The 23,900-nt window shown below is 44.8% G+C and overlaps 1 protein-coding gene across 3 annotated transcripts in view; it reads left to right on the top strand.

Moving 5' to 3' along the window:
• Positions 1-23,900, top strand: part of PHKB (phosphorylase kinase regulatory subunit beta) — a 1,122,330-nt gene that overhangs the window by 674,860 nt on the left and 423,570 nt on the right. For all 3 annotated transcript variants that reach the window (XM_069216595.1, XM_069216596.1, XM_069216594.1), the window contains one exon: positions 3,427-3,521. In XM_069216595.1, the coding sequence (XP_069072696.1) occupies positions 3,427-3,521 (95 nt within the window). The remainder of the gene's footprint in view (positions 1-3,426; positions 3,522-23,900) is intronic.

The following is a 23,900-nucleotide window of genomic DNA, read 5'->3' as shown; positions in this document are numbered from 1 at the left end:
AATTAAATCATATGTATTGTCATGCATGGTGTCATACAGAAGATGCGGAGGTTACCCTTATCAGGATAAACGTGCCTGGGCCCTACAGATAGAAACTCGCAAATGATACGCCCCCGGGTCTGTTTTGTAATTCTTTCAAACAACAAATTGCGACTCACCTAATTAGATGCGATATGACACATACGTTTTATGTGCTTAGAAAATGATTGTCCTAAAGCTTATTTTTTTCTTGTAAGGCAAACTTTCTAATACAATTAAAAGGCAGGGCAAGATGGATTCCGTTCACATAATGAGTGAATAGACCTTTCAGAGAAGTAGGGTGCATGTCCACCACCTTATTGTCAATAAGTGTTTGTATTTAGGACAAGACAGTGGTCATCTCATGCATGGTGTCACCAGTACTCTAAAGTGTTTCCTCATATGGAAGGTGGTGCGCAGTGCACTGGATTGTGTTTTGGTTTTATAGTTTACAATAATTGGTAAATATCAGTGTTTTTTAAAAAGATTTTGGCTCGTGATTACATTCTCTCACCCAAAGGTGTTTCTAGTTTTTATTTTTTGTTTTCTTGTTTTGTTCCTTATATATTGATCTTAGTCATTACCCATAACAATCGAAAACATACAATTTTAAATTCTAAAGTGATGTCCATTCAAAGACATGTTTTCAAGGAAATGCTGTGTTTTATGTCTGATGCTTGATGATCCTAGTACCAACCATACTGTATCTATTAGAGTTAAGCTTTAACCCCTGTACTTCTCATTAAATCATACATAGCATAGCTATTACAATACGTGTTGAAGCCTGAGGCATCTGAATCCTAATTTAGGATATATAAGAAATTAACAAACTCATGGAACACGTCTGAGTAGTTTTCCCCTACAACTGAGAGCACTCTTAACGAGATTAAGACTGTTACACCAGTGTTTCCCTTGGAAACTCTCGCAATTAAAAACATTTAATCAGGGTCTGCTTCTACAGGTAACTCAGTTCTGCTGCTTGTCCTTATCTGAGGGCTCTGCCCCTTTCTTGTAAAATAATAAAAAGGTTTTTCCTGATGGCTTACTTTCAGTCATTTACTGTTAGTGCCCTTTCCTATCACAGAATCATTTGTCAACTCTCAATTGTCAGCCTTTGTGCAGGATTGTCAGGTACTTGACCCCTTGTGGAAAACTGTGAATTCCTTGACGCTTGTGGAGGATTGTGAAGTCCTTGACCCCTAGCATGGCAGAGTTCTGACTGGCTCACAGAAGTGAAGTGGTTCTACGAGCAGTCCTCAACACAAAACTGTTCTTCTATGCAAAATGCTCTTCTCACCTTGTCCTCGTTACAGAGTTCTGCTATCTTCACCATGGTCTCCTATACCATCATCTTACAGTGCCTTTGGGAGGCTGAGATAAGGGATGGATGCCTGGCAGTGTTTGAAATCTAACTTAAAAAACATTTTCAAACTGTTTCCCTTCCTCCTTTAATGTCAGGAAGTAACAGCTTGACATGCGGGGTGCTGTAGGATTCAGAACTAAATGCAACCTTATTCAACATCTATGTGACACAAGGGGTGAATCCCCCCTTCTCACACTCTGATTCTTCTACCATCAACTTTTATTTTTTACTGGTGCTGCCCCTGCTCTTGCTTTATCCCACGTTTTATCTTTCATATATCGCCTAAAATGACCTCTCACCCATCTTCACTATCCACATCTGCCATATCTTCCCACTTTCCCCCTCTTCCCCTTATCTTGCTGATCATGCTGTCATCTTCTGTCTTCTTGTGTTGCGTTTTGTTTTTCAAACCTCTGGTTTATGGTAGACAAAAAACGGTCTACTGCAATCCTTTTTTAACAAATAGACATTTACCTTCTCCACGAAAATATGCGTTTTTGTGGAAAAGGTATTTCGTCATTTTGACATTTCTACAAAACGCAGTTTCATCAAGCAGACTTTCTCCATTTTGGATATTGTCAAAATGAAGAAATTCCGTTCAGGTAGCTCAGATGCTGTGGCATCGATATTTAAACCCATAAGTATTTTTCAGTCTTTCTAGCTTGCAATGGTTTGCACATTGGCATTGTGAAGGACTACCCTCTATGCATCAGTATTCTAATGCTCCCCTGAGTAAAGTCTTTATTTAGAGGACCACAAAGGTATGGTGATACCTGAAAGGGTTTCTCTACCACCTATCCTTTTTATTTTACGGACTTAGGGCCTATGAATTTGTGCTCTATGCTTAAACTACCTTCCAACTTGCAATTGTGTTGGCGAGGAGAATGGAGGACTAGCAATCTCAGCCTCCATTCCCCCTTACTTTACTATTTAACATGGAAAGTTTCCCTAGAAGGTAAAGTCACATTCCTTTGTATGTTGGTTACATCTTGCACATAAATCCATTAAATACATGCAGGTAAAGCAGTAACAAAGCAAAACATTTTCTTTTAACTCATTCCAGCAGGAAAAATAAGGGAATTGGCATCTCCTTAGAGGCTTGTAACCTGTGTTTGTTGCTGTCTCCTTTCTGGTTATCTTTTAGATCCTATGCTAGAGCTGCACAGTGTCACATAATTTTGCTGCAGACTTTTCTGGATCAAGTATGAAGCCTGGGGTTAAGTTTCATATGAGTAATCTACAGGGGTATTACACACACAATCTAGAAGAACATTACCAAAGATAATTACATTTTTATCTTCCACTTTGTGGAGGTAACTGTAGCCACCCCAGTTAAATGGAATATTTCCTCCGTTGAAAATGTGGAGACATTTTTCAGTCCAAGATTGATCCTAAAATTATACACCCCCTGAAAGGGGATAGAGAAAAAGTCTGGAAAAAAGGGTGGGGCTAGATGGAAAATTAAATGATGACTTTTCAACACAATCCAAACGTCTGAACCCAAAAATATTTCAAACTTTAGTTCTTCTTTGCATAAGGTATTTAGTAGGGTTTGAAGAGTGTGGGTAATATGCACATTCTCAGAACCTCTTAATGCAAAGCCATCTACCAACTAAAATCTATCATTTGTAGATTTTATAGTATTTAAAACTAACTATAAAGGCATTAAAATTGAAGGATAAAATTATAATTATATTGTTTTTAATTCCCATTTAATTTGCTTAACATTTGTTATAGCATTGTGGGCTTGGTTCATTCATGCTTTAGCTGATTTGTCCCTACACTTTCATTCATACTTAGGTGTAGATTTGATTAAATATAGGCCAGTGCGTTAGGCTTGATGTATGTTAAAAAATCTTCAAAATACGAAATAGGCATCGTATGATAAATGTTAATAGTGAACAGGAGCAAAGAAGTGCAACATTTTAAAATTATGTTACAATCATTGGTGAGAGACCTATATTGATATGAACATAATCTATAGGACCATGATGCTATGGACAATAGTTTCCTGCGTAATATATTTTTTCTCTGTTTATTTCCAGTTGAAGAATTAGTTAGCCCCAAGGATATTGATCCAGTGCATCGTTATGTGCACCCACAGGATCAGCGAAATGTTAGCATGAGATATTCCAATCAGGTAAACGTTTATTCTCTCGAAATCTTGTATTTTTCCATATCTTTTCAGAATTTATGACATTTTCCTATTAGTTATCGACATTTGAGAAATTGCCTAGAAGAATATGATGAGGTATTGTCTAGTAGATTGTGAGTGATGATACTAACCCTGCCAAAAATCAACTTAACCATAAGACACTTTGAGACATGGTGAAATGTTCTGACACTTAATTCAACTTAACTCAATGCTGTTATCAGAAGATGATTTTGAAGTTTTACTTGACACTAGATACAAGTGATATCTGAAATGTCCAATGCTGCCAAATCTTTCAGTGCTATTTAAATTAGTTGCTGCAATATTTTATTACACCCAAGTCTAGATTCAGAGCACTGTACATGGTGGTGTGAGTATTAAAAAGATATATATCATTGACTTATGAGCACAAAAATCTGCAAAAGAAGCAGCAAGCGCAATATAAATACAGAGCCAAAGACAATTATTAAACATAGAACATAGAAGACAGTCTTGGTAGTTGTGATTAGTATAGTCTTAATGCATACTATACTAATTAGGTCCCATAATTAATACAATAGTTACCTACATCAGTGGATTCCAATCTGTGGTCCGGGGACCGCATAGCCTCCTCAGGGGGTCCGCTACTACTTAGAAAATGAGTATTAACAGATGAATAAAGTATATATAAATCAAGTGGCTAAATGTACAATTGCTAATTTTAAAACGTACTGTAAATGTCAAAGAATTTGAAATTGGAGGCTAAAACCCAAATGAGTATCCTCAGATTGATTTGTGGGAGCAGTGCAGGTGCATCAACCAGAAAACAGTATGGATGATTTGTGGCTTCAATTGATTTTAGGAAAGCTCCAACCTTCCTATTATTTGTATTTATTTGTATTTATATTTGTTTGCATATTGAGGAAAATGTGTTATCATTTGTGTATTTGTTTATTGAATGCTTATTTCTGTATTTTCTTGTGTATTGTTTTGCTGTTTAAATCATCAAGAATGTTTAGGCCAGGATCCCTGACTTCCAGTAATGACTCAGTGGGGGGGGGGGGGTGGGGCTACCCAGATTTAAAAATTCAGCAGGGGTTCCCAAGTTCCAGTGGGGGTCCACAGAAGTCAGAAGGTTGAGAACCACTGACCTTACGTAATATGCAAGCCAAACAGGATACTTCTGTTTCATGGATCTTCATTAATGTTCATAAACCTGAATATTTCCCTCGACTTGCACAATTTCTGAACACATTTAAAACGTGGAAAAGAATCTACAAATTAACCAATAATTTCTTTTTTTGTAAAGGCAACATTTGCCTACCTTTTTAAAATCTTTTTGTGCACATGCCTAAGACAGAAATAAAAACAAAGGTTTTAAAATAATCGTGCTATCTGATAGTGACTTCTAGTAGCAGATTCCTTACCTTACAATTTAACCCAGTAGTCAGACTGGATCTGGAGATTTTTATTCGAGCAGTACCCTTGCACGCTGTCAAGTGGCCTTGGTCTACTCCGCCTCAGTTGTTGGCATTGTGACCGTCGTGATGACGTTACAGTTGTATAAAGGCGCCACCCAGGTGCGCTGACATCAGTTCTTTTCTTTCTGCCCTGGCCTATGCACACATCCAGAGAAGAACTACGCTCAGTTGACTGACTTTTTGACCTTTATGTCAAAGTTTTTGACTACTTAGTGCGTCCAGGTGTCTTTCCTCAAGACCGGATTCAAGCCGTTTGACTTCTGCCACCACATGATGTCGGTGACTGATCTGCACCTCGTGTGCTTGTGGTGCCTGGAGCGCTATCACGACCTGAAGTTGTGCTCTGAGTGCCGGGCCATGTACCCAAAGACTTTTGAGGGAGCGGTCCTGAAAGCTCATGGCGTCCTGGCGCTCGGCTCTGCGTTGCTCCCATTCTCATTCGAGAAGTAGGCCACGAGACCACTCACGGAGCCACCACCACTCGTCTTCGTCCCACTCCAAGTCCTCAGAACATTTGGGTCACAAGAAAAAGAAGTCGAAGAAGAACAAATGTTGTTCAACTTCACTCCGTCACATGGACGATACGACGCGGGAAGAGCGTTGACACTCCAGGCCTCTGTCCTCAAAGCCTGCTTCTGGGTCGACTCCGGGCCTTCCTGAGTTTCTGGGAGCCAGAGCCACCCCTGCCCAACTCAGGGAGCTTTACAAGGCTAGGCGCCTCATTTTCGGGCAGACCGACCCTCCTGTGACACCCTCGGGCCCAGGAGAGTCGGAGGGGACCCCTGGCAGCTTCATTATCAGCTCCAGAGGGCACGTTCGGATCCATTATCAGATCTGTGCCAACGCCGCCCGTGTCATTGCAACCTTACCTGGCACTGCAAAGACACTGACCCTTCCGACGGCAGTCGGGCACACAGTCAGTGTCAACCCCATTCTCATTCCCGACTCCGACCCAGAGCTGGACCGTCGTCACTCGACACTGATTCCGTCTTCGACAGGTACTATGTTTCCCAGGTTGGATCCTGACCCTTATACTTATGGGTACGGTGAGAGTGAGGAGGGGTCGCTGGATCCTATAGATTTCCAGCTAGATGATCCAGAAAAGGACTGAGCTCAGGAATTGGGTGAAGCCACTGGCTTGGACACCTCTCCTGACACTGGCATGCTTTCTACCCCTACCGTGGCTACGGAGGAGGGAGCCTCATACTCAGCCAGTGGTGGTGCAAAGAGCGGCTGAGGTCCTGGGCTTCGAGCTGCCTTCTGTGGCGGTCAGGATTAACCACCTGACTGAGGTGATTCAGCCCAGGGCTTCTACGTCAGAACCCCTTTTGCCCTTGAATAAAGCCCTCACTGATTTCCTGCTGGGGATGTGGTCCAAACCCAGCACAGGGGCTCCTGTTAAAAGGATGATCACCTGCTGCCATATGCCTGCACCTAATGACCCTATATTTCTGACTCAATACCCTACGCCAGAGAGCTTTCTTCACTTCTGCTGCATTCCCATCCACACCCCTGGATAGGGGGATCAAAAAGACTGGACCAACTTGGGACGAAGTTGTTCTCTTCCTCCAGTCTGGCATTGCGGTCCATGAATACTGCATGCCTTTTGGGCCATTATTCCCATACTTTATGGAATACAGTTGTGCTGCCAAAGGTCCCAGAAGAGGTCCGGGCCATTCTCTCCCAAGCTGTTGCAGATGGGAGAGATGCAGCCAGGTTCACAATATGTTGTGGGCTGGACACAACTGTCTCACTAGGCATATCAGTTGCGTCGATAGTGGCCTTGAGGCACCACTCATGGTTGAGGACATCTGGCTTTTTGGGGGATGTCCAGCAATCGCTTATGGACATTCCCTTCGATGGCACCTGTCTCTTCAGGGACAAAGCGGATGCAGTGCTCCAAGGAGTCCCTTGGCCTTGCAGATGCTCCTCGCCCCCTCAGTCCGCTTTTCACCTCTCTCGTGGCTATGGAAGGGGCACCCAGCCACAACCATTTCCCTCCAGCCACTGTGCCATGCATGCTACCCAGCCTCTGCGTGGACACGGAATTCAACGTTCCCGTGGATCAGGGAGCCAGCGATCAGCCCAATCCAGAACCTCCACCAGTTCCAAACCTTCCTAGTCCGTCGCTCCATCCCAGACCAGTTGGAGGCAGGATTCACCATCACCTGCCCCACTGGAAATCCATCACGATGGACAGGTGCGTTTTACAAGTAGTCCGAAGGGGCTACTCTCTCCCCTTCAAGACTTCCCCTCCGGCCATGCCACCATTCTTCGATCGGATGACTGAGGATCACTTGCCACTTTTCTGCGAAGAAGTTGTGGCTCTCTTGGCCAAGGTAGCCATAGAGAGGGTCCCTGTGTCAAAAGTAGGTTGTGATTGTTATTCCCGCTACTTTCTGGTACCCAAAAAAGAACAAGGACCTTTGCCCTATCCTAGACTTTTGGTCCCTCACTCCCTTCCTCAGAAAGGACAAGTTCAGAATGCCCACTCTTGCTCAGGTCCTATCTGCCATGGATCCTGGAGACTAGATGGTAGCGTTGGACTTGCAGGACGCTTACTTCTAAATTCCTGTCCTGCCAGCCCAAAGGCGTTACTTGCGGTTGGTGGTAGGTCACAAGAACTTGTGTCCCTCTGTTGGTCACGAAACTGATGGTGGAGTTGAAGCTCATCTGCGCAGGCTAGGGGTTTCAGTTTTCCCCTGACTAAACGACTGGCTGATGAAGACGGGCTCGCCTCAGACTGTCATCTCCTATCTCCAGACTACAGCAAACCTCCTGCATTAGCTGGGGTTCACTATAAACATGCAGAAGTCACACCTGACTGACTCTCAAAAGCTCCCTTTCATCGGAGCTGCTCTGGACGCAGTGCAATCGGAGGCCTTTCCTCCCGAGAAGCGAGTCCTGGATATTCAGGCTATGATACCATTGTTTCATTCTATGTCCTGGGATTCATTGAGAATGACTCATGAGGCTGCTGGGCCTCATGACCTCCTGCATCCTGCTGGTTACAAATGCCAGATGGTATATGCAGGCTCTGCCGTAGGATCTGAACTTCCAGTGGGCGCAGCATCAGGGGAATCTCTACAACATGGTCCAGATCTCAGAAGGAACACCATAAGATCTGCAGTGGTGGCTTTTGAATCGTGATTCGGTCCAAGGCAGCAGATCCCTCTCCCTTCCTCAACCAGATCTGACTGTAGTGACAGATGTGTCACCCCTAGGATGGGGGCGGCCACTTGGGGGAGGCGGAGATCAGAGGTGTCTGATCTCCGGCAGAGTCCGGTCTCCACATCAATCTTCTGGAGCTCAGGGCGATCAGGCTTGCATTGAAAACATTCTTTCCCTCTCTTAAAGGGAAAGTGCTTCAGGTGTTCATGGACAACACCATCACCATGTGGTACTGCAACAAGCAGGGCGGGGTGGGGTTGTAGACCCTTTGTCAGGAGGTTCTACGCCTCTGGGCATGGCTGAAAAGTCAGGGTATATCCCTGGTTGTTCAACATCTGGTGGGCTCTCTGAACGCCAGAGCAGATGAACTCAGAGTTCAATGCATGGTCGATCATGAATGGCTTCTCCATCCGGAGGTGGCGCAAGGTCTCCTTCAGCAGTGGGGAAATCACCCAACCCCAAAAAAAAAATAGCTTTCTCTCTATTGTCTCTTACCTGACCACCCAATTCCTAATGAGCAGGACAGCAAAGCCTCAGGTACATGAGCACATTAATCATGCACAAAAGTATGGATGAAAGTGGTGCTACCTGCAGGGTTTAATAAAGCCAGTTAAGTGCTCTGAGTCTTTTCCCGTTATGATCTCTTTTCCCGGTATGATCTCATTTCAAGCGAGTTCAGTACAGCAGGCCCAAATTTAATGACATTTTGCATTTTCTTGGATTACGGTGTATGGTAAATTCTCCATAAACAAAATCTCCCAGAGGCTATGATAGCACTGTGTTAATGATGAGACTATTTGTTGGAAATTGGGTTACAGGTTAAGGGGCTAAAATCCTTCCCAAGCGGCAACCACAGTCTCTGTCAGGGTGAGATAAAACAAACCCCATAATAATTTATGCATAACCCTTTGGTAACTGGGTACAAAAGCAGTCAGGCTTAACTTATAGGCAATGTGTAAAGTATTTATGCAGCATTTTAAACAGAAATAACGTGGAAACACAGCACAAGACATATCCCACACCAATTTAGAAAACTAGAGTACATTTTAATAAATTATTTGAGACCAAAATGACAAACATCCAATTAGTACAACCGGAGATATGCAGTTTCACAATTTTAAGTAAAAATTAAGTAAAAATAATGCATAGAAGTACAAAGTGGCAACCGTGGTTATCTGGTGGCGCCGGACTGGAACAAAGTCACCTGTTCAGGCCGACCGTGATTGGCCGCATACATGGACCAGTTTAGACCGTCTGAACAAGAGTACCTTAAATCCTGGTTGCATAGCAGTGTGAGATCCCCCATCAAGGATACGTCTCACAGTGACTGTTTTGAGGAGCTGTGGGCTGTGATTCAAGTTCTGCATCTTCGTAGAGGATGTTGTCGACGAGGGGCTTGCAGTTTGAAGTCCTTCATTAAAGATGCGCACCAGTGGTTCCAAAGAAGATGCAGGCTATGATGCTGAGTCCTGCGTCAAAGATTCGTTGCACACTGGCAGTTCTGAAGCAGCTGCATCTTCAAGGATGCTTTCAATGAGGGTCTTGCAATACAAAGGCCTGCATCGAAGATGCGTAGGCACCGGTAGTTTCGAAGAAGTTGCGGGCTGCGTTGGAGAGTCCTGCGTCATCATTGAGGATTCTGTTGATGATGGGCTTGCAATGTGAAGACCATTGTCCAAAATGCATTGCTCTGCAGCAGTTTAGAGGCGATGTGGGCTGCACTGCGAAGTTTGGCGTTAGGATGCCTCTGGCAGTGGCGGCCGCAAGGAGATTCATTGTGCTGCATCACTTCTGCCTACAAGACAGTAGCTGGTCTGACCGAGCAACTTCAAGCCAGCTACCAAGGGTCCAGGACTGGAGTGGCACCATTTGAACATTAGGAATTACAGCCGACAGAGTCCAGGTGCTGGGTTCAAGTTGGATGGAGCCTTTTCTGTCCTTGAGGCTCTGATCAGGAGGCCAACCAATTAGCCCTTGGAATCACTCTGGTGGTCCTGGGTTCAAGATGCAGGTCCAGTCTTTTCATGCAGGCAGCAGGGCAACAGAGTAGCGGTCTTTCTTGCTGAACAGCACAGCAGTCCCTTTGAGACTTCCAGAGGTGTACTGAAAAGTTGGATCTGAGGGTCCAATATTTATACCTGGTGCTAGCTTTGTAGCAGGAGAAGATGCTGGAGGTTTCCACCCCTAGAGGTATTTGGAATTTTCTGCCACCCTGCCCTGGCCCCAGATTGTCTGGGGTCACAAAAGACTAGTGCCAAACCCTTTGTGAGTGTGCTCAGGCAGAGCCTTTGTGATGTGCAAGTGAGGTAGGTGATAGGTCTTCCCCTATATCAAATCATAGATAATCCATCTTGCCAGCACCTATCTTCCCCCATCTCACTGTCGGAGAGCAATACTCAAGGACCAACTGTGAGCTACAGCTAGTCAGGAGACCCAGATGGTTGGGACAAGAAAATGGCAGCTTTTTAAAGGTGGCATTTTCAGAATTGTGACTTCAAATTTGACTTTACTATTAAAGAGGATCACTTATGAAATGTAATAAGTTAACCCTTTGTTTTTCTAAAGGAGAATCAAGCTGTGCAGTAGTAAAAAGAAATTAACAATTTTTCACTATCAGGGCAGGTAATAGTTAAAAGTAAAAGTCCAACTGTTTAAATATACCACACCCTATGGGCTGTTTAGGGCCTACCCTAGGGGTAACCTCTGTGTATTGAAAAGGAAGGGTTAGGCCTGGCAAAAGGTTTATTTTGCAAGGTTGAAATGAAATGGCAGTTGAATCTGCACACACAGGCTGCAATTGCTGGCCTCAGGCATGATTAAAAGGGCTACTTAGGTGTGTAGCACAATCAACGCTGCAGGTCCACCAGTAGGATTTAATATACAGGAACTGGGTACATGTAGCACCAGTTTACTATGGACTTACAAGTAAATTAACTATGCAGAAAGAGTGTAAGCCAATTCTACCATGTTTAGAGGCGAGAGAGCACATGCTTTAGCACTCGTTAGCAGTGGTAAATTACACAGATTTTAAGGCCACCAAGTACGAAATGAGCTAAAAATGGAGGAATAAGGCAAAAAGCTTGGGGGAAGACCACCCTAAGGCTGACAAGTCTAACAATATAGTTTCCTCCCAGTCTATAGATATAAACATCTCAGATGATTGTCAGGTGATTCATCTGTACTGTATCTGTGAAGGCAGTGAGTGGCTATCTTGCATCTTAGTCTTAAAAGTACTACTAAGATCCAGTGGTATAGGATAACCCAGGATTTTACCCAGCATGCCTGGTAACTTGTGGTATGGTGGCTGCTACCTGATTCAAGACTATGAATATGCAAAAAGTGCTCTCTGCCTCATATCACCCCCCACATCCGTTGCTCTGGTTCAGAAACATACAGTTGAGCCTATTGCCTTCATTATGAGTGGCCCAATATGTGAGCCAATATTTAACCGAGACAATAAAATCCGTCTCCACTGGGTGGGACTTTATGAGGTCCAATAAATAACTTCTAATTTGGAGTTTGACCCCAGAAAAGGGGAAGAACATCAGATAGAAAATCCTGGTAATTTTGAGGCATTTTTTCCTTATAGATTTCATCAAGTTTATCTGCTGAAATTTATTGGGGGAAAGCTGCCGGAATGCGGTGTTAGCCACCAAACTCATAGTTGCAATACTTGCAGCAGTAGTGGTTATCACACAACGCACAATTAACAGTGCCACTTATAATGAGGGTTTATGGTGGAGTAAGGTACAATTGGCTCATTCATTTATGAGTCTCCCTGTACTGTATGCACTTGTAGCTACGTGGAATATGGCTCCAAAGATCCATCGTCCCCTGTCTTCATTATGGGTGCTTAAATCAGTCTTCCACCAAGTCTAGTATTTTGACAACTGGTTTAATTGTTTATTGTTGAGAAGGTATTGTAAGGCAAAACACAAAGTATTTGCTTCAGCACATAAGTAATTTCTCAAAGGGAGTGAGATCCATAGTAGTGACAAGAAGTAATGCTAGGTTCATAACCCAGTGGCAGAAATAGAAACAGTAGAGCCTTTCCTATTTCTCTACACTTAATCCTTCTTAAAAGTGTGTGACACTTGTAGTAATACCTCTCTCACATAAGTCTCCTATACACTGCTGTCCCTCTTACTCCATCAGTGGAAGGCCCTGGGATGCATTCCTGGAGTAAACTGATGTTTGAAATGCAGTAGTTTCAGGGATGGTGGATAGGTAGTAATATTCTGGTGCATTACCAGGCAGTGCCACGTTATCCAATGCAGTTCGTGTAATGCAGTTAAGATACAAGTTATGTTGACTTGTCTGCTTCATATATGCAAAGCAAATCCCAGTCTGATTTACCAGCTATGGCCTATCCAGTTGGGCCCATTGATTGTTGGATTCATGCCTGGTCTATTCAACTAGCCACCACAGTTCCTACAGTGTGTTAGTATCTCATACTATTGAGACAGGCCAACCCTCTCCAGTGAGGGAGTGCTTAGAACAGTCCTAGTCAGTCTTGATCTCTTACCTTCCCAAGCATAATTTAAAATTTGTGAATGCAATGATCTAAGATCTCCACAGGGCATTGAACTGGGGATCGCGTGAAACAGTATAACAAGCAGGGACAAATATTCACATTGGAAACAGTTACCCTACCCAACCAAGAAACATATTCAGTTGTCCACTTTCCCAGATTGCGCTCAGTTTTATTTCTGGTATTTAGGACCCAGTAGGTTGTCAGTTGAGTTTGCCAGCTAGACACTCGTATATCTAATTAAGTTAATTGATCACTGCAAAGGTGTAATATCTTTCAACTGGATTATGTATGCTAAACCTAATGATAGACTTAGTATCTTTTCCTCACTATAGTTTACTCTATATTGGCATTTGGAGGCCAGATACTTTGCCTGAACTTCATCAGTGTAGCAACCTCTTATTCCCATTTTAGATTTCACTGAGAAAGGTCCAGCTGACTCAATCAAATGCCATGTCTGCATCCACTGCTAGGAGGGTCACAGGAAGGTACTTGCATTAAACTGTATCTGTGAGATGGATAGTGTTCCTAATGTTTTCACAAGTTTGTCCACCTATCACAAAGCCTGACTGGTCTACCTCTATAACTTGCAGGAGAAATGTGTTTAATCTGTTAGCCTGTATTTTAGAAACACTCTTGGCATCCAAATTAATCAGAGTTATACTGATGCACACTCCAAAGGGTCCTTGGCTAGTTTAATATTTTGAGCGATATCTGACTGTGCACCTGCTTGTTAGCCCCTCCAGTTGTAGAAACCGCTTTTTAATTTTAACCAAGTTATTACTTTAGGAATACTGGCCTGTGCACTATAGTCCCATCGAACAGTTCACCTTTTCTCAGTTTCTCAACTTATAGGTTCTGTCTAAATCAAAATCATTGCATAGTTTAGTAATTTGAATGTGGTGTCCAACATTGTATTTAAATATGATTCCTAAAAGATCAGCTATGGTATTCTTTGGGCTGTGATTGTGTCTTAAAAGGTCAGCTGTGTTATTCCTGGAGGCTGTGGTTTACCATGACAACTATTTAATATTTATGTCTCATTTCAGAGTTCAGTACTATATGTAGGCTGATGACACTCAGCTGACCTTTAGCCTTACTCCCATTAAGCCTACTAAGTTTTGAGTCCCATCACATCAGAAGGCTCATACGAAAGCCTTAGCTGTCATCCGGTGGGATATGCCGTCTAACTTCCTGAAGCTTATTCCATCGAAGACTGACAATTCTCATCACCAAGAATAACCATGAGAATTGGAATCCACTGATCTAGACTTAAATCATGGGCCCTCTGCACACACCATCTACAGGAATCCACAACCTTGGCATCCTCATTGCCACACAATTGTCCTTGGAGGTACAAGAAGCAAAGATGTCTATCACCTTCTTCTGGCATTTTAAACTCCTTAAAAAGAATCTTCCTTTTGTTGATTGGGAATGTCACGTGTATGTAGCCAATGCATTGATACAATCACGGCAGAATTATGGTAGTTCATTACACATTAGTTCCCAAACAAGTTACAAAATGGATGCGGATGGTTCAGAATGCACAAACAAGGCTTCTTACTTGTCGCAAATCTTTTATTTGGCTGCTTGTCAGAGAAATCATCTCAGCCCTTTGTTGTTGTGCACCAGGTAATCATGTATGTGTTGACTCATTTTATGATGGCCAAATTTGCTTTTTGTAAGCCACATTGTACTTTTGATCGACCAGCTGTGGGAGATACAAAACAGTAAGACTAAGGGCCTCATTACGACCCTGGCGGCCGGCGGTAAGCTGGTGGTAACACCGCCAACAGGCTGGCGGTGTTCCGCCAGCTATTATGACCATGGCGCAATAGCCATGGCCATACTGCTGGCCCCTCCAACATACTGCCAGGCTTCTGCCTGGCAGTCATAATCCCCAGGGCAGCGGTGAGTCGCCGACTGCCAGCCTGTCCACGGTGGTAAACACCGCCATGGAAAGGCTGGCGGTAAGGGGGACTCGGGGTGCCCTGGGAGCCCCTGCACTGCCCATGCACTTGGCATGGGCAGTGCAGGGGCCCCCAGGCACAGCCCCATCGTGCATTTTACTGCCCGAATTTCGGGCAGTGAAATGCGCGCGGGTGCTACTGCACCCGCTGCACATCAACATTGCCGCCGGCTCTATTACGAGCCGGCTGCAATGTTGATGTGACTTTTCCGCTGGGCCAGCAGACGGAAACACTGTTACCGTCCGCTGTCCCAGCGGAAAAGTCATAATAGGTAGCCAGAGATACCGCCAGCACTGGTGGTATACGGTGGACCGCAGCTTCAGCGGTCTTTGGCAAAGACTGCCGAAGTTGTAATGAGGCCCTACAACTGTAACTTGTGGTTATTTTTTTTATTTTTATGATGGCCTCTGCCGAGGCTTGGAATAAACCTCCACTGGATCTGTGTGTTCTTCCTCACCTGCCACTTCTTTGAAGGAAACTAAAGACCATGCTTTTTAATTGTCGAATAGGCACTGGCAGCTTTCATTTGTTTTACAAGCCTTAGCCCATTCTGTATGTTTATACATTATCTAAAGTCCCAAGAAGTTACGGCGAATGGCATGCTCTACAAAAATAATATATAATTTTAACTTTTGATCCCTCATAGTAATAAAGAAAATATGTCTCCTTTGGTTTGCTTGGCAAATCTTCTAATATCTACTGAACAGAGTAGTTCCTTTAATCAGTTCATCTGTGGATCTCAAGTTGGTCAAGCTACAGAGTGTATTTATTTTCTTTTAACGGTGTAATCCTCTAAAATAGGCTACAACGCTGAAAGAAAACAAATGCATTTTATTAGATTCTTACAAGTACTGAGTTTTTCTTTTGATTTGAATATTTGCCTCTAAAATGTTTAATTGTCAATCCATACTCTGGCCCTCTCAGATTAGATTACTTGGTGGTGCCGAGTATCGACGTGGACCTGATCCTGATCCCCGACAAGTCGGAACGGCGTTGGATGGGGCCTATTCACCCCAGGTTGGATTCTGACCATTATTCGTATGGGTTTGAATTAGGGGAAGGATTGGAGGGGTCCCTGGACCCTATAAAAACCAGGATCCTAACATGGACTGGGCACAGGAGTTGGAACGAGGACAGTGGTCTGGATACCTCTCCAGATGCTGGCATGCTGTCTCCTCCTACCATGGCTACGGCGGAGAGCGCTACTTATTCCATGGTGGTCAGTATGGTGGGTGAGGTCCTCGGCCTTGAGCTGTCTGCTGTTCACTTCAGGTCTAATCTCCTGATGGAAGTGCTTCAACCAGGGGCTTCCACCGCTGAGCCTCTTCTTCCATTCAATGAAGCCCTCACTGATGTCCTTTTGGGTACTTCGTCCAGACCCAACACAGGGGCTCCTGTGAACAGGACAGTCACACCCCGCCCGAGCGACCTTAAATTCCTGTCTCAACACCCCACTCTTGAGAGCCTTGTCATCCAAGCATCCTCATCTTCTGGTGCGTTCCCTTCTGCACCTCCGGATAAGGAATCATAAAGGCTGGAACAATTTAGGAAGAAGATGTTTTCTTCCTCCAGTCTAGCACTGCGGTCAGTGAACACCCCATACCTTTTCGGCTGTTATACTCACTCTCTGTTGGATATGGTAGGGCAAATCTTGACGCAGATACCAGAGGAGGCCCGTGCTATCATCTCCCAAGCAGTTACTGATGGGAGAGACAGGGCAAAGTTCTCTATCCGATGTGGGCTGGACACAACCAACAGTCTGGGTTGCGACGACGGTGGCCTTGAGGTGCCACGCTTGGTTACGAACATCTGGTTTCTCGGGGGATGTCCAACAGACCCTTATGGACATGCCCTTTAAGGGCTCCTGTCTCTTTGGAGAGATGGCGGACTTGGGGCTGAAGAGGTTGAAGGACTCCCGGGCTACGGCCTGGTCCCTCGCCCTTTCCACTGCCCCTCGTCCCCAACAGTCTGCCTTCTGCCCCTTTCGTGGCCACAGAAGGGGCTCACTGTCACGTCTCTTTCCTAGCCACCGTGCCACCTATGCTGTTCAGCTGCTGTCTGGCTTGGGACACGGAATCCCACGTGGTTGTGGAACAGGGAACCAGAGGTCTGCCCAGTCTGCCCCTGCTGCAGCCTCCAAACCCTCATAGTCCGTCCCCTCACTCTGTTCCAGTTGGCGGCAGGATTCGCCATCATCTGCTCCACTGGGAATCCGTCACTACAGACAGGTGGGTTTTGCAGATCGTTTGGAGGGCTATTTCCTTCCCTTCGATTCTGCCCCCCCAGTCATGCCTCCTTCATTCAGCCGTATACCGGAGGATCATTTGCCACTTCTCCGCCAGGAAGCGCAGCTCTCTTGGCCAAGGGAGCCTTAGAGAGGGTCCCTGCACTAGAAGTAGGTTGTGGTTGTTATTCCCACTACTTTCTGGTGCTACATAAAAGACAAGGGCTTATGTCCTATCCTAGACCTTCGGGCCCTCAACTCTTCCACAAGAAGGAGGAATTCAAAATGCTCACCCTGGCTCAGGTCCTGTCTGCCTTGGACCCAGGAGACTGGATGGTAGCCTTGGACTTGCAGGACACCTATTTCCATATTCCCACCCTGCCTGCCCACAAATGTTACCTACGATTCGTGGAAGGTCATGAGCACTTTCATTTTACCATGCTCCCCTTTAGCCTTACCAGCGCCCCTCAGGTGTTCATGAAAGTGATGGCAGGGGTTGCAGCTTATATGCTCCGGTTGAGGGTTTCAGTCTTCCCCTACCCCCAGAAAGTCATCTCCCACCTTCACGCTATGGTGAACCTCTTGCAGACGCTGAAGTTCACTATAAATGTGCCAAAGTCACACCTGACTCCCTCTCAGACGCTCCTTTTCATTGGAGGTGTTCCAGACACAGTGCAGTTTTGGGCTTATCGTCCCAAAAAGCATGTCCAGGATATTCAGGCTACAATTCCGATCTTTCAGCCTCGTATCTTGGATTTCGCTGAGACTGACTCTGAGGCTGCTGGGCCTCATGGCCACCTGCATCCTGCTAGTGACACATGCCAGATGACACATCCAGGCTCTGCCTTGGGACTTGAAGTTCCAGTGGGCGAGGCATCAGGGGAATCTCTCCGACAGGGTCCAGATCTCGGAGGGGACTGCGAACGACCTGCAGTGGTGGCTTTTGAATCGGCATTAGGTCAACGGCAGATCCCTCTCCCTTCCCCAACCAGATTTATCCATAGTGACGGACGTGTCACTTCTGGGATGGGGCGGACACATGGGAAAGGTGGAGATCAGAGGCCTCTGGTCTCCCGCGGAGTCTCAACTCCATATCAATCTTCTGGAGCTCTGGGCAATCAGGCTTGCATTGAAAGCATTCCTTCCCTCTCTCAAAGGGAAAGCGGTGCGAGTGTTCACAGACAACACTACCGCCATGCGGTACTGCAACTATCAAGGCGGAGTAGGGTCCTGGACCCTTTGTCAAGAAGCACTACGCCTCTGGACCTGGCTGGCACATCAGGACATTACCCTGGTGGTTCAACATCTGGCAGGCTCTCTGAATGCCAGAGCAGACAAACTCAGTCGTCGATGCATAGCTGATCACGAACGGCATCTCCATCCGGAGGCGGCGCAAGCTCTCTTCAGCAGTTGGGAGAGCCTTTGTTAGATTTGTTCGCCTCCACAGAGAATGCACAACATCAGCTGTTTTGCGCATTGGAGTTTTCAAGGCAGCTCTCGCTCGGCGACGCTTTTCTGTTTGAGTGGACCTTCACCCTCCTTTACGCCTCTCCACCTATACCACTTCTGTCCAGAGTTCTCAAGAAGATCAAGAACAACCGGGCCCAAGTAATCTTGGTGGCTCCGTACTGGACATGTAGAGTATGGTATTCAGAGCTACTGAGCATGGCCACTGATCCTCCACTCAAACTGCTCCTTCTGGAGGATCTTCTGTTGCAGTAGCAGGGGACGGTTTTCCACCCGAACCTGTATAATCTCCGCCTTCATATGTGGAGATTGAGCAGTGGCAGTGGATGGCTTTTGACCTTCCACACAAAGTCTGTGATGCAATCTTGACAGCCAGGCATCCCTCCACCAAAACGGTATACGCCTTTTGTTGGCATAAATTTGTGGCATGGTGTACCAACAAAGCTGTTGATCTCCTCTCTGCTCCTCTTTCTGAAGTTCTTTTGTTCGTTCTTTCTTTGGCCAAGCAGGGCTCTTCTTTGGGCACCCTTAAAGGCCATTTATCGGCTATCTTAGCCTTTCTTAGGTTACCTGATCAGCCTTCACTCTTCAAGTGTCCTATTGTTAGTAGATTCCTTAAGGGCCTCCCCCATTTGTTTCCTCCCACTCCGTTTATCATGCCTCAGTGGGACCTCAATCTTACTTAATGTGTTCCCCCTTTGAGCCGATGCGCAATCGTCCCTTGCGGCTCCTTACTTTCAAAACTGTTTTTCTTGTTGCTGTCACTTCTGCCCACAGGGTGAGGGAGCTTTAGGCTCTGTCTGTGCACTCTCACAAAGTGGTGTTACGCACTAAGGCTTCATTCCTTCGAAAGTCGTTACACCTTTTCATGTAGGCCAGTCGATCACGTTGCCTACTTTTTACGCATCACCACATCCTCCTCATGAGGAGGAGCTAATCCACCGCCTGGATCCAAAAAGAGCATTGGCGTTCTATTTCAATCGTACTAAAGATTTCTGGGTGGACGATCAACTCTTTGTTGGATATGTGGGTGCGAAGAAAGGGAAGGGGGTGCAAGAACATACTATCTCGCGATGGGCCCTTCTTTGCATCAAGATGTGCTACGCTTTTGCAAAGAAGCAACCCCCTGAGGGCTTACACGCTCATTCCACCAGAGCAACTGCTGCTTCCACAGCGTTAGCACGCGGAGTTCCTATCCTGGCTATCTGCCAGGCAGCTACGTGGGCATCCCTGCATATGTTTACTAAACACTACTGCCTGGACAGTCGGGTCCGTAGAGGTCATTCGGCCCTGCAGGACTTTCTTGTATGATCTTGGTTCACAGCCCACCTCCGAGGCTGGTATTGCTTGGGTATCTATTCTAGGGTCAGGAATCTGCAACTAGAAGTCTCTATCAGATGTGCAAGTTACTTACCTTCATTAACAATATATCTGGTAGAGATGTATTCTAGTTGCAGATTCCTTACTGACCCACCCATCCTCCCCACTTGCGAACTGATTACTAGGGACAGGGCTTCCGTATTCAGGGCCTTAGCTGTGGCGCACCAATTTCAGTGTGCTTCGCGGCTTGGTGTGGAAAGTTGTGAAAAGAAACTGACGTCATGTGCTGAGGCGGCATCTATGTACTACTCCCGATGTCATCATGGCGACTACGACGCCAACGGTGCCTGCGGAGTTGGCCAACGCCACTTAACGACGTGCAAGGGTATTGCTTGAAAAAAATCTCTGGATCCAGTCTGACGCCTGGGGGACAATTCTAAGGTAAGGTATCTGCAACTAGAGACTGTCTCTACCAGATATATCATTACCGAAGGTAAGTAACTTGTACTTTTGGTCGATTTACTTTGAAATTACCCTGGAACCTGTATTCATCAGTGAGCTTGTTAGAACAGCTGGCACCTCTATTTCCTGCAGTAAATCAAGTTAAAAATGTGTTGTTAACCTTTATTGGAAAAATAAAGGTTTAACCCATTTCATTATTTCAGGCCAGTTTGAGGGTGTTTCTGCACCTGCCACTAATATAAGTTTGCCTGACCTCTTTCTTTGAAACTCACCTGTTCCTTGTTTGTAAACGTATCCTGAAACATGCTCTTTTTATTTACGTGTTTATAAGTGAATGCAGACAAATAGAGCTTCTGAAAGAATGTCTGTGTCTGTGTCTATGAATTAGAACAGTGCATAGATTCACATTAGCTTAGTTGCATTAAATTACTAGGAATTAGTTCGCATAATTGATGTATAGTAGCACATGGGCAGCTATGCACCTGTGCAATACTTATTATATATAAATTGTGGAGGGTGAGAATTAGGACGACAGTGGTAGAAATTAGTTGTTGGTTTGGGAATCTAACAGGAAAAGGTGGGTTTAAGGATGGATTTGAGTGCATGAAATATAAGCTAGGCTTTTTCATTCAGCTATGAGGACATTCGGGAGTATAGGACCAGATAGATGAAAGGTTCCAAACTGAGCTGATGCTGAGCGCAATGACCTGCTGGGGGTATATTAGATGAGAAAATGAGAGAAGTTGAGGTGAAGCACTTGGGCTGTTTTGAATATACAAGCAACAAAATAATTTAAGTTAAGTTTTAATAAAATAGTTTTAGGCCTCAATTGAGATCAACTATATATTTAGATTTACAGTTGTTTTCATATTTTCCCAACCACTTTTTAAACATCTTCAAAAAAGCACTTAAAAAATGTACACATCATAATGCAAACATATTCAGACTGTGGAAACAATATAAAACGTAGCTCTATCAATGCTGAACAGTTGGAAATTACATGACACAATAAAAGATTTCCTTCCCCACATAAAGGGCACAGGGTTGAGTCCTGCTCTTGGCCTACCCATCTTCCTGTGTAAGCCTTTAGAGCGAGAATATCTGATCTTAATTGTAGTATGCATCTTCGTGGACTATGTTCCTAAGCTAGTGATCAATAGGTTTGGGGCTACTTAAAGGTTACTAGATCAGGAAAGATCTTAGACATTTTTAAGCTAACACAGTACATGTTATCTAGAGTGAAAATTAATCACGTAACTGCATTTTTCAGGAATAGTCTAAATTGCCCGGATGACCATGCCTGCAAGTATTCAAACTTACATTCGAAAATTTCTAGTGCCAACTGATAATTCACCGTAAAGGTTTTTTTTTTTTGTTTTTTTTTACTTTCGTGAGTCCATTTGTTAGCATATCCCTTAGAGAGCACTGCTAGGAGCATGAATTAGATTATATGCCCAGTGAGTAGCCAAGTTGAACTGTAGCCTTATGGCCTGAACAGGTGGGCCAACCATGCAGATTTTATGAAGAATCTTACCCTCTTGCCTATTCGTAAAAGACCATTTATTAGGAGTATATTCTACTGTGTGGGATAGGGTAGGAGGGATTTTAGTATTGTAGCTACTCCATAAATACTTAAAATGTTTCTTCCCCCAAAGAGTTCTAAAATATATTTATGGCGACAGCATGAGCTGGCAATTTATTCCCCATTTTGTGTGACATGCTATCTATTCATAAGATTGTGAGAAAATACTCTGCCATGGTATGTATACTGCATTATTTGCTCAAGCTGCTCTGCCCCCAAGTACCACCCAAATGGTTGACAATATTTCTTGCCCTTAAACCCAATCACTTAAGTTTTAGATACATTAACTCCCAAGAAATTCTCCTTGTCATATAATTCTAAAGTATCAAGATTGCGCGGCAGCCCAATTGGGGGTTAAATCAAAAATAACTATGTCATCAGCATACGTCATTATGTGAGAAGTTTTAGAAGAAAGTTTAGACAGGTAGTTTTTTACGTGAGGAAAGAGGGCAGTTAAATCATAAAGGAGCAGAGAAAACAATAAAATTGCTAATAAACATACCTGTTTCAACCCATTTCATGATTGTATTTTTTAAGTTAAGCCTTTACTCCCACCTATCCACATTCTACACCTAGTAGATATATGTACCATTATTAGTGCTAATAGTTTTGATGGAATACCTAGTTTTGTAGGTTTAATCCACAAGTTAGGCCTGTCCACACAATCAAAAGTGTTGAGAAATCTATAAAAACAGTATAAAGAATTTGAGATTTAAGGAGTGCATTTTTGTCAATTAAATTTTGCAGGGTTACTATGTTGTCCATAACTGAGCACTTTGCTCTTAACCCATAATGTTCTGCTGGAAAAAGCCTTTTTCCAAAAGCCCATTCTTCCAGCCCATTTTTGTAGGTGGTCTCAGACAGTTCTTGAGAAGATTTTTCCAGTTGCATCCAACACGCAATTCGCCTATAGTTGCCTGGATCTTTATGGGATTCTTTCTTGTGTATGGGAACTACATTAATCCCTACCCAGGATTTTGGGATTTTAACTTGTATATAATAGGATACAACTAATGGAAACACATTTTTTCCCCATGCATCCTTGTCATATTTTAGCATCGGTACTGGCACCTGATTCGAGACCATTGTGCCAGAGTATCTGGATTTTCTTGTGTAATCTCCTATTTGTTTACTTGTTGGCGGAAAAATATCATCAAAGTGTTTTTGTAGTAGAAGCAGGAATAGCATAGTACAACTTAGACAGATAGGGGGTCATTCTGACCCTGGCGGCCGGTGACCGCCAGGGTCACCGACCACGGGAGCACCGCCAACAGGCTGGCGGTGCTCCCTCGAGCATTCTGACCGCGGCGGTTCAGCCGCAGTCAGAAACGGAAAGTCGGCGGTCTCCCGCCGACTTTCCGCTGCTCGGGGGAATCCTCCACGCCATGGGGATTCTGACACCCCCTACCGCCATCCTAGACCCGCCAGGAACAGGATGGTGGTAGGGGGTGCCGCGGGGCCCCTGGGGGCCCCTGCAGTGCCCATGCCAATGGCATGGGCACTGCAGGGGCCCCTGTAAGAGGGCCCGCAAAGTATTTCAGTGTCTGCAAAGCAGACACTGAAATACGCGACGGGTGCAACTGCACCCGTCGCACCTTCCCACTACGCCGGCTCCATTCGGAGCCGGCGTCCTCGTGGGAAGGTAGATTTGCCCTGGGCTGGCGGGCGGCCTTTTGGCGGCCGCCCGCCAGCCCAGGGCAAATCTCAAAATACCCTCAGCGGTCTTGTGACCGCGGAGCGGTATTTTGTCGGGGGAACATTGGCGGGCAGCCTCCGCCGCCCGCCAATGTTAGAATCACCCCCATAATCTTTCCAAGCGTGATATATCAGCTTTCTAGGAGGTGAGACTGTCAAATGTATAACCTGCATTGTCTATAAAGGAGAAGGTGCTGAGCATTGTGTGGTGATTTACTAAGTTGAAAGTGACTTAGAAGTCAAATCTGGTGTGAAGAGGGGTGATTGTGGTGCACAGAGGTAAATAAGATGGGGATCCACATTAGTGCACTGCCGTTGGATATGTGGCAAATTACTTTGGCTGGATAGCCTTTAGAAAACACTAAGAAGAAAAATAAAGAGTGAGTCTATTCAAGATATCTTTTTTCAAGATGTTTAAAGAAGGTTGGAGTAAGATAAAGCAGTAGTTAGTGGGAGATGAGTGATCCGTAAAGGTGGAAAACAGA

This window comes from Pleurodeles waltl, chromosome 12, assembly GCF_031143425.1.
Source record: "Pleurodeles waltl isolate 20211129_DDA chromosome 12, aPleWal1.hap1.20221129, whole genome shotgun sequence".
In the NCBI taxonomy this organism is placed as follows: Eukaryota; Metazoa; Chordata; class Amphibia; order Caudata; family Salamandridae; genus Pleurodeles; species Pleurodeles waltl.
The sequence above is the reverse complement of the archived record's forward strand: the minus strand, read 5'-3'. Positions and strand labels throughout refer to the sequence as shown.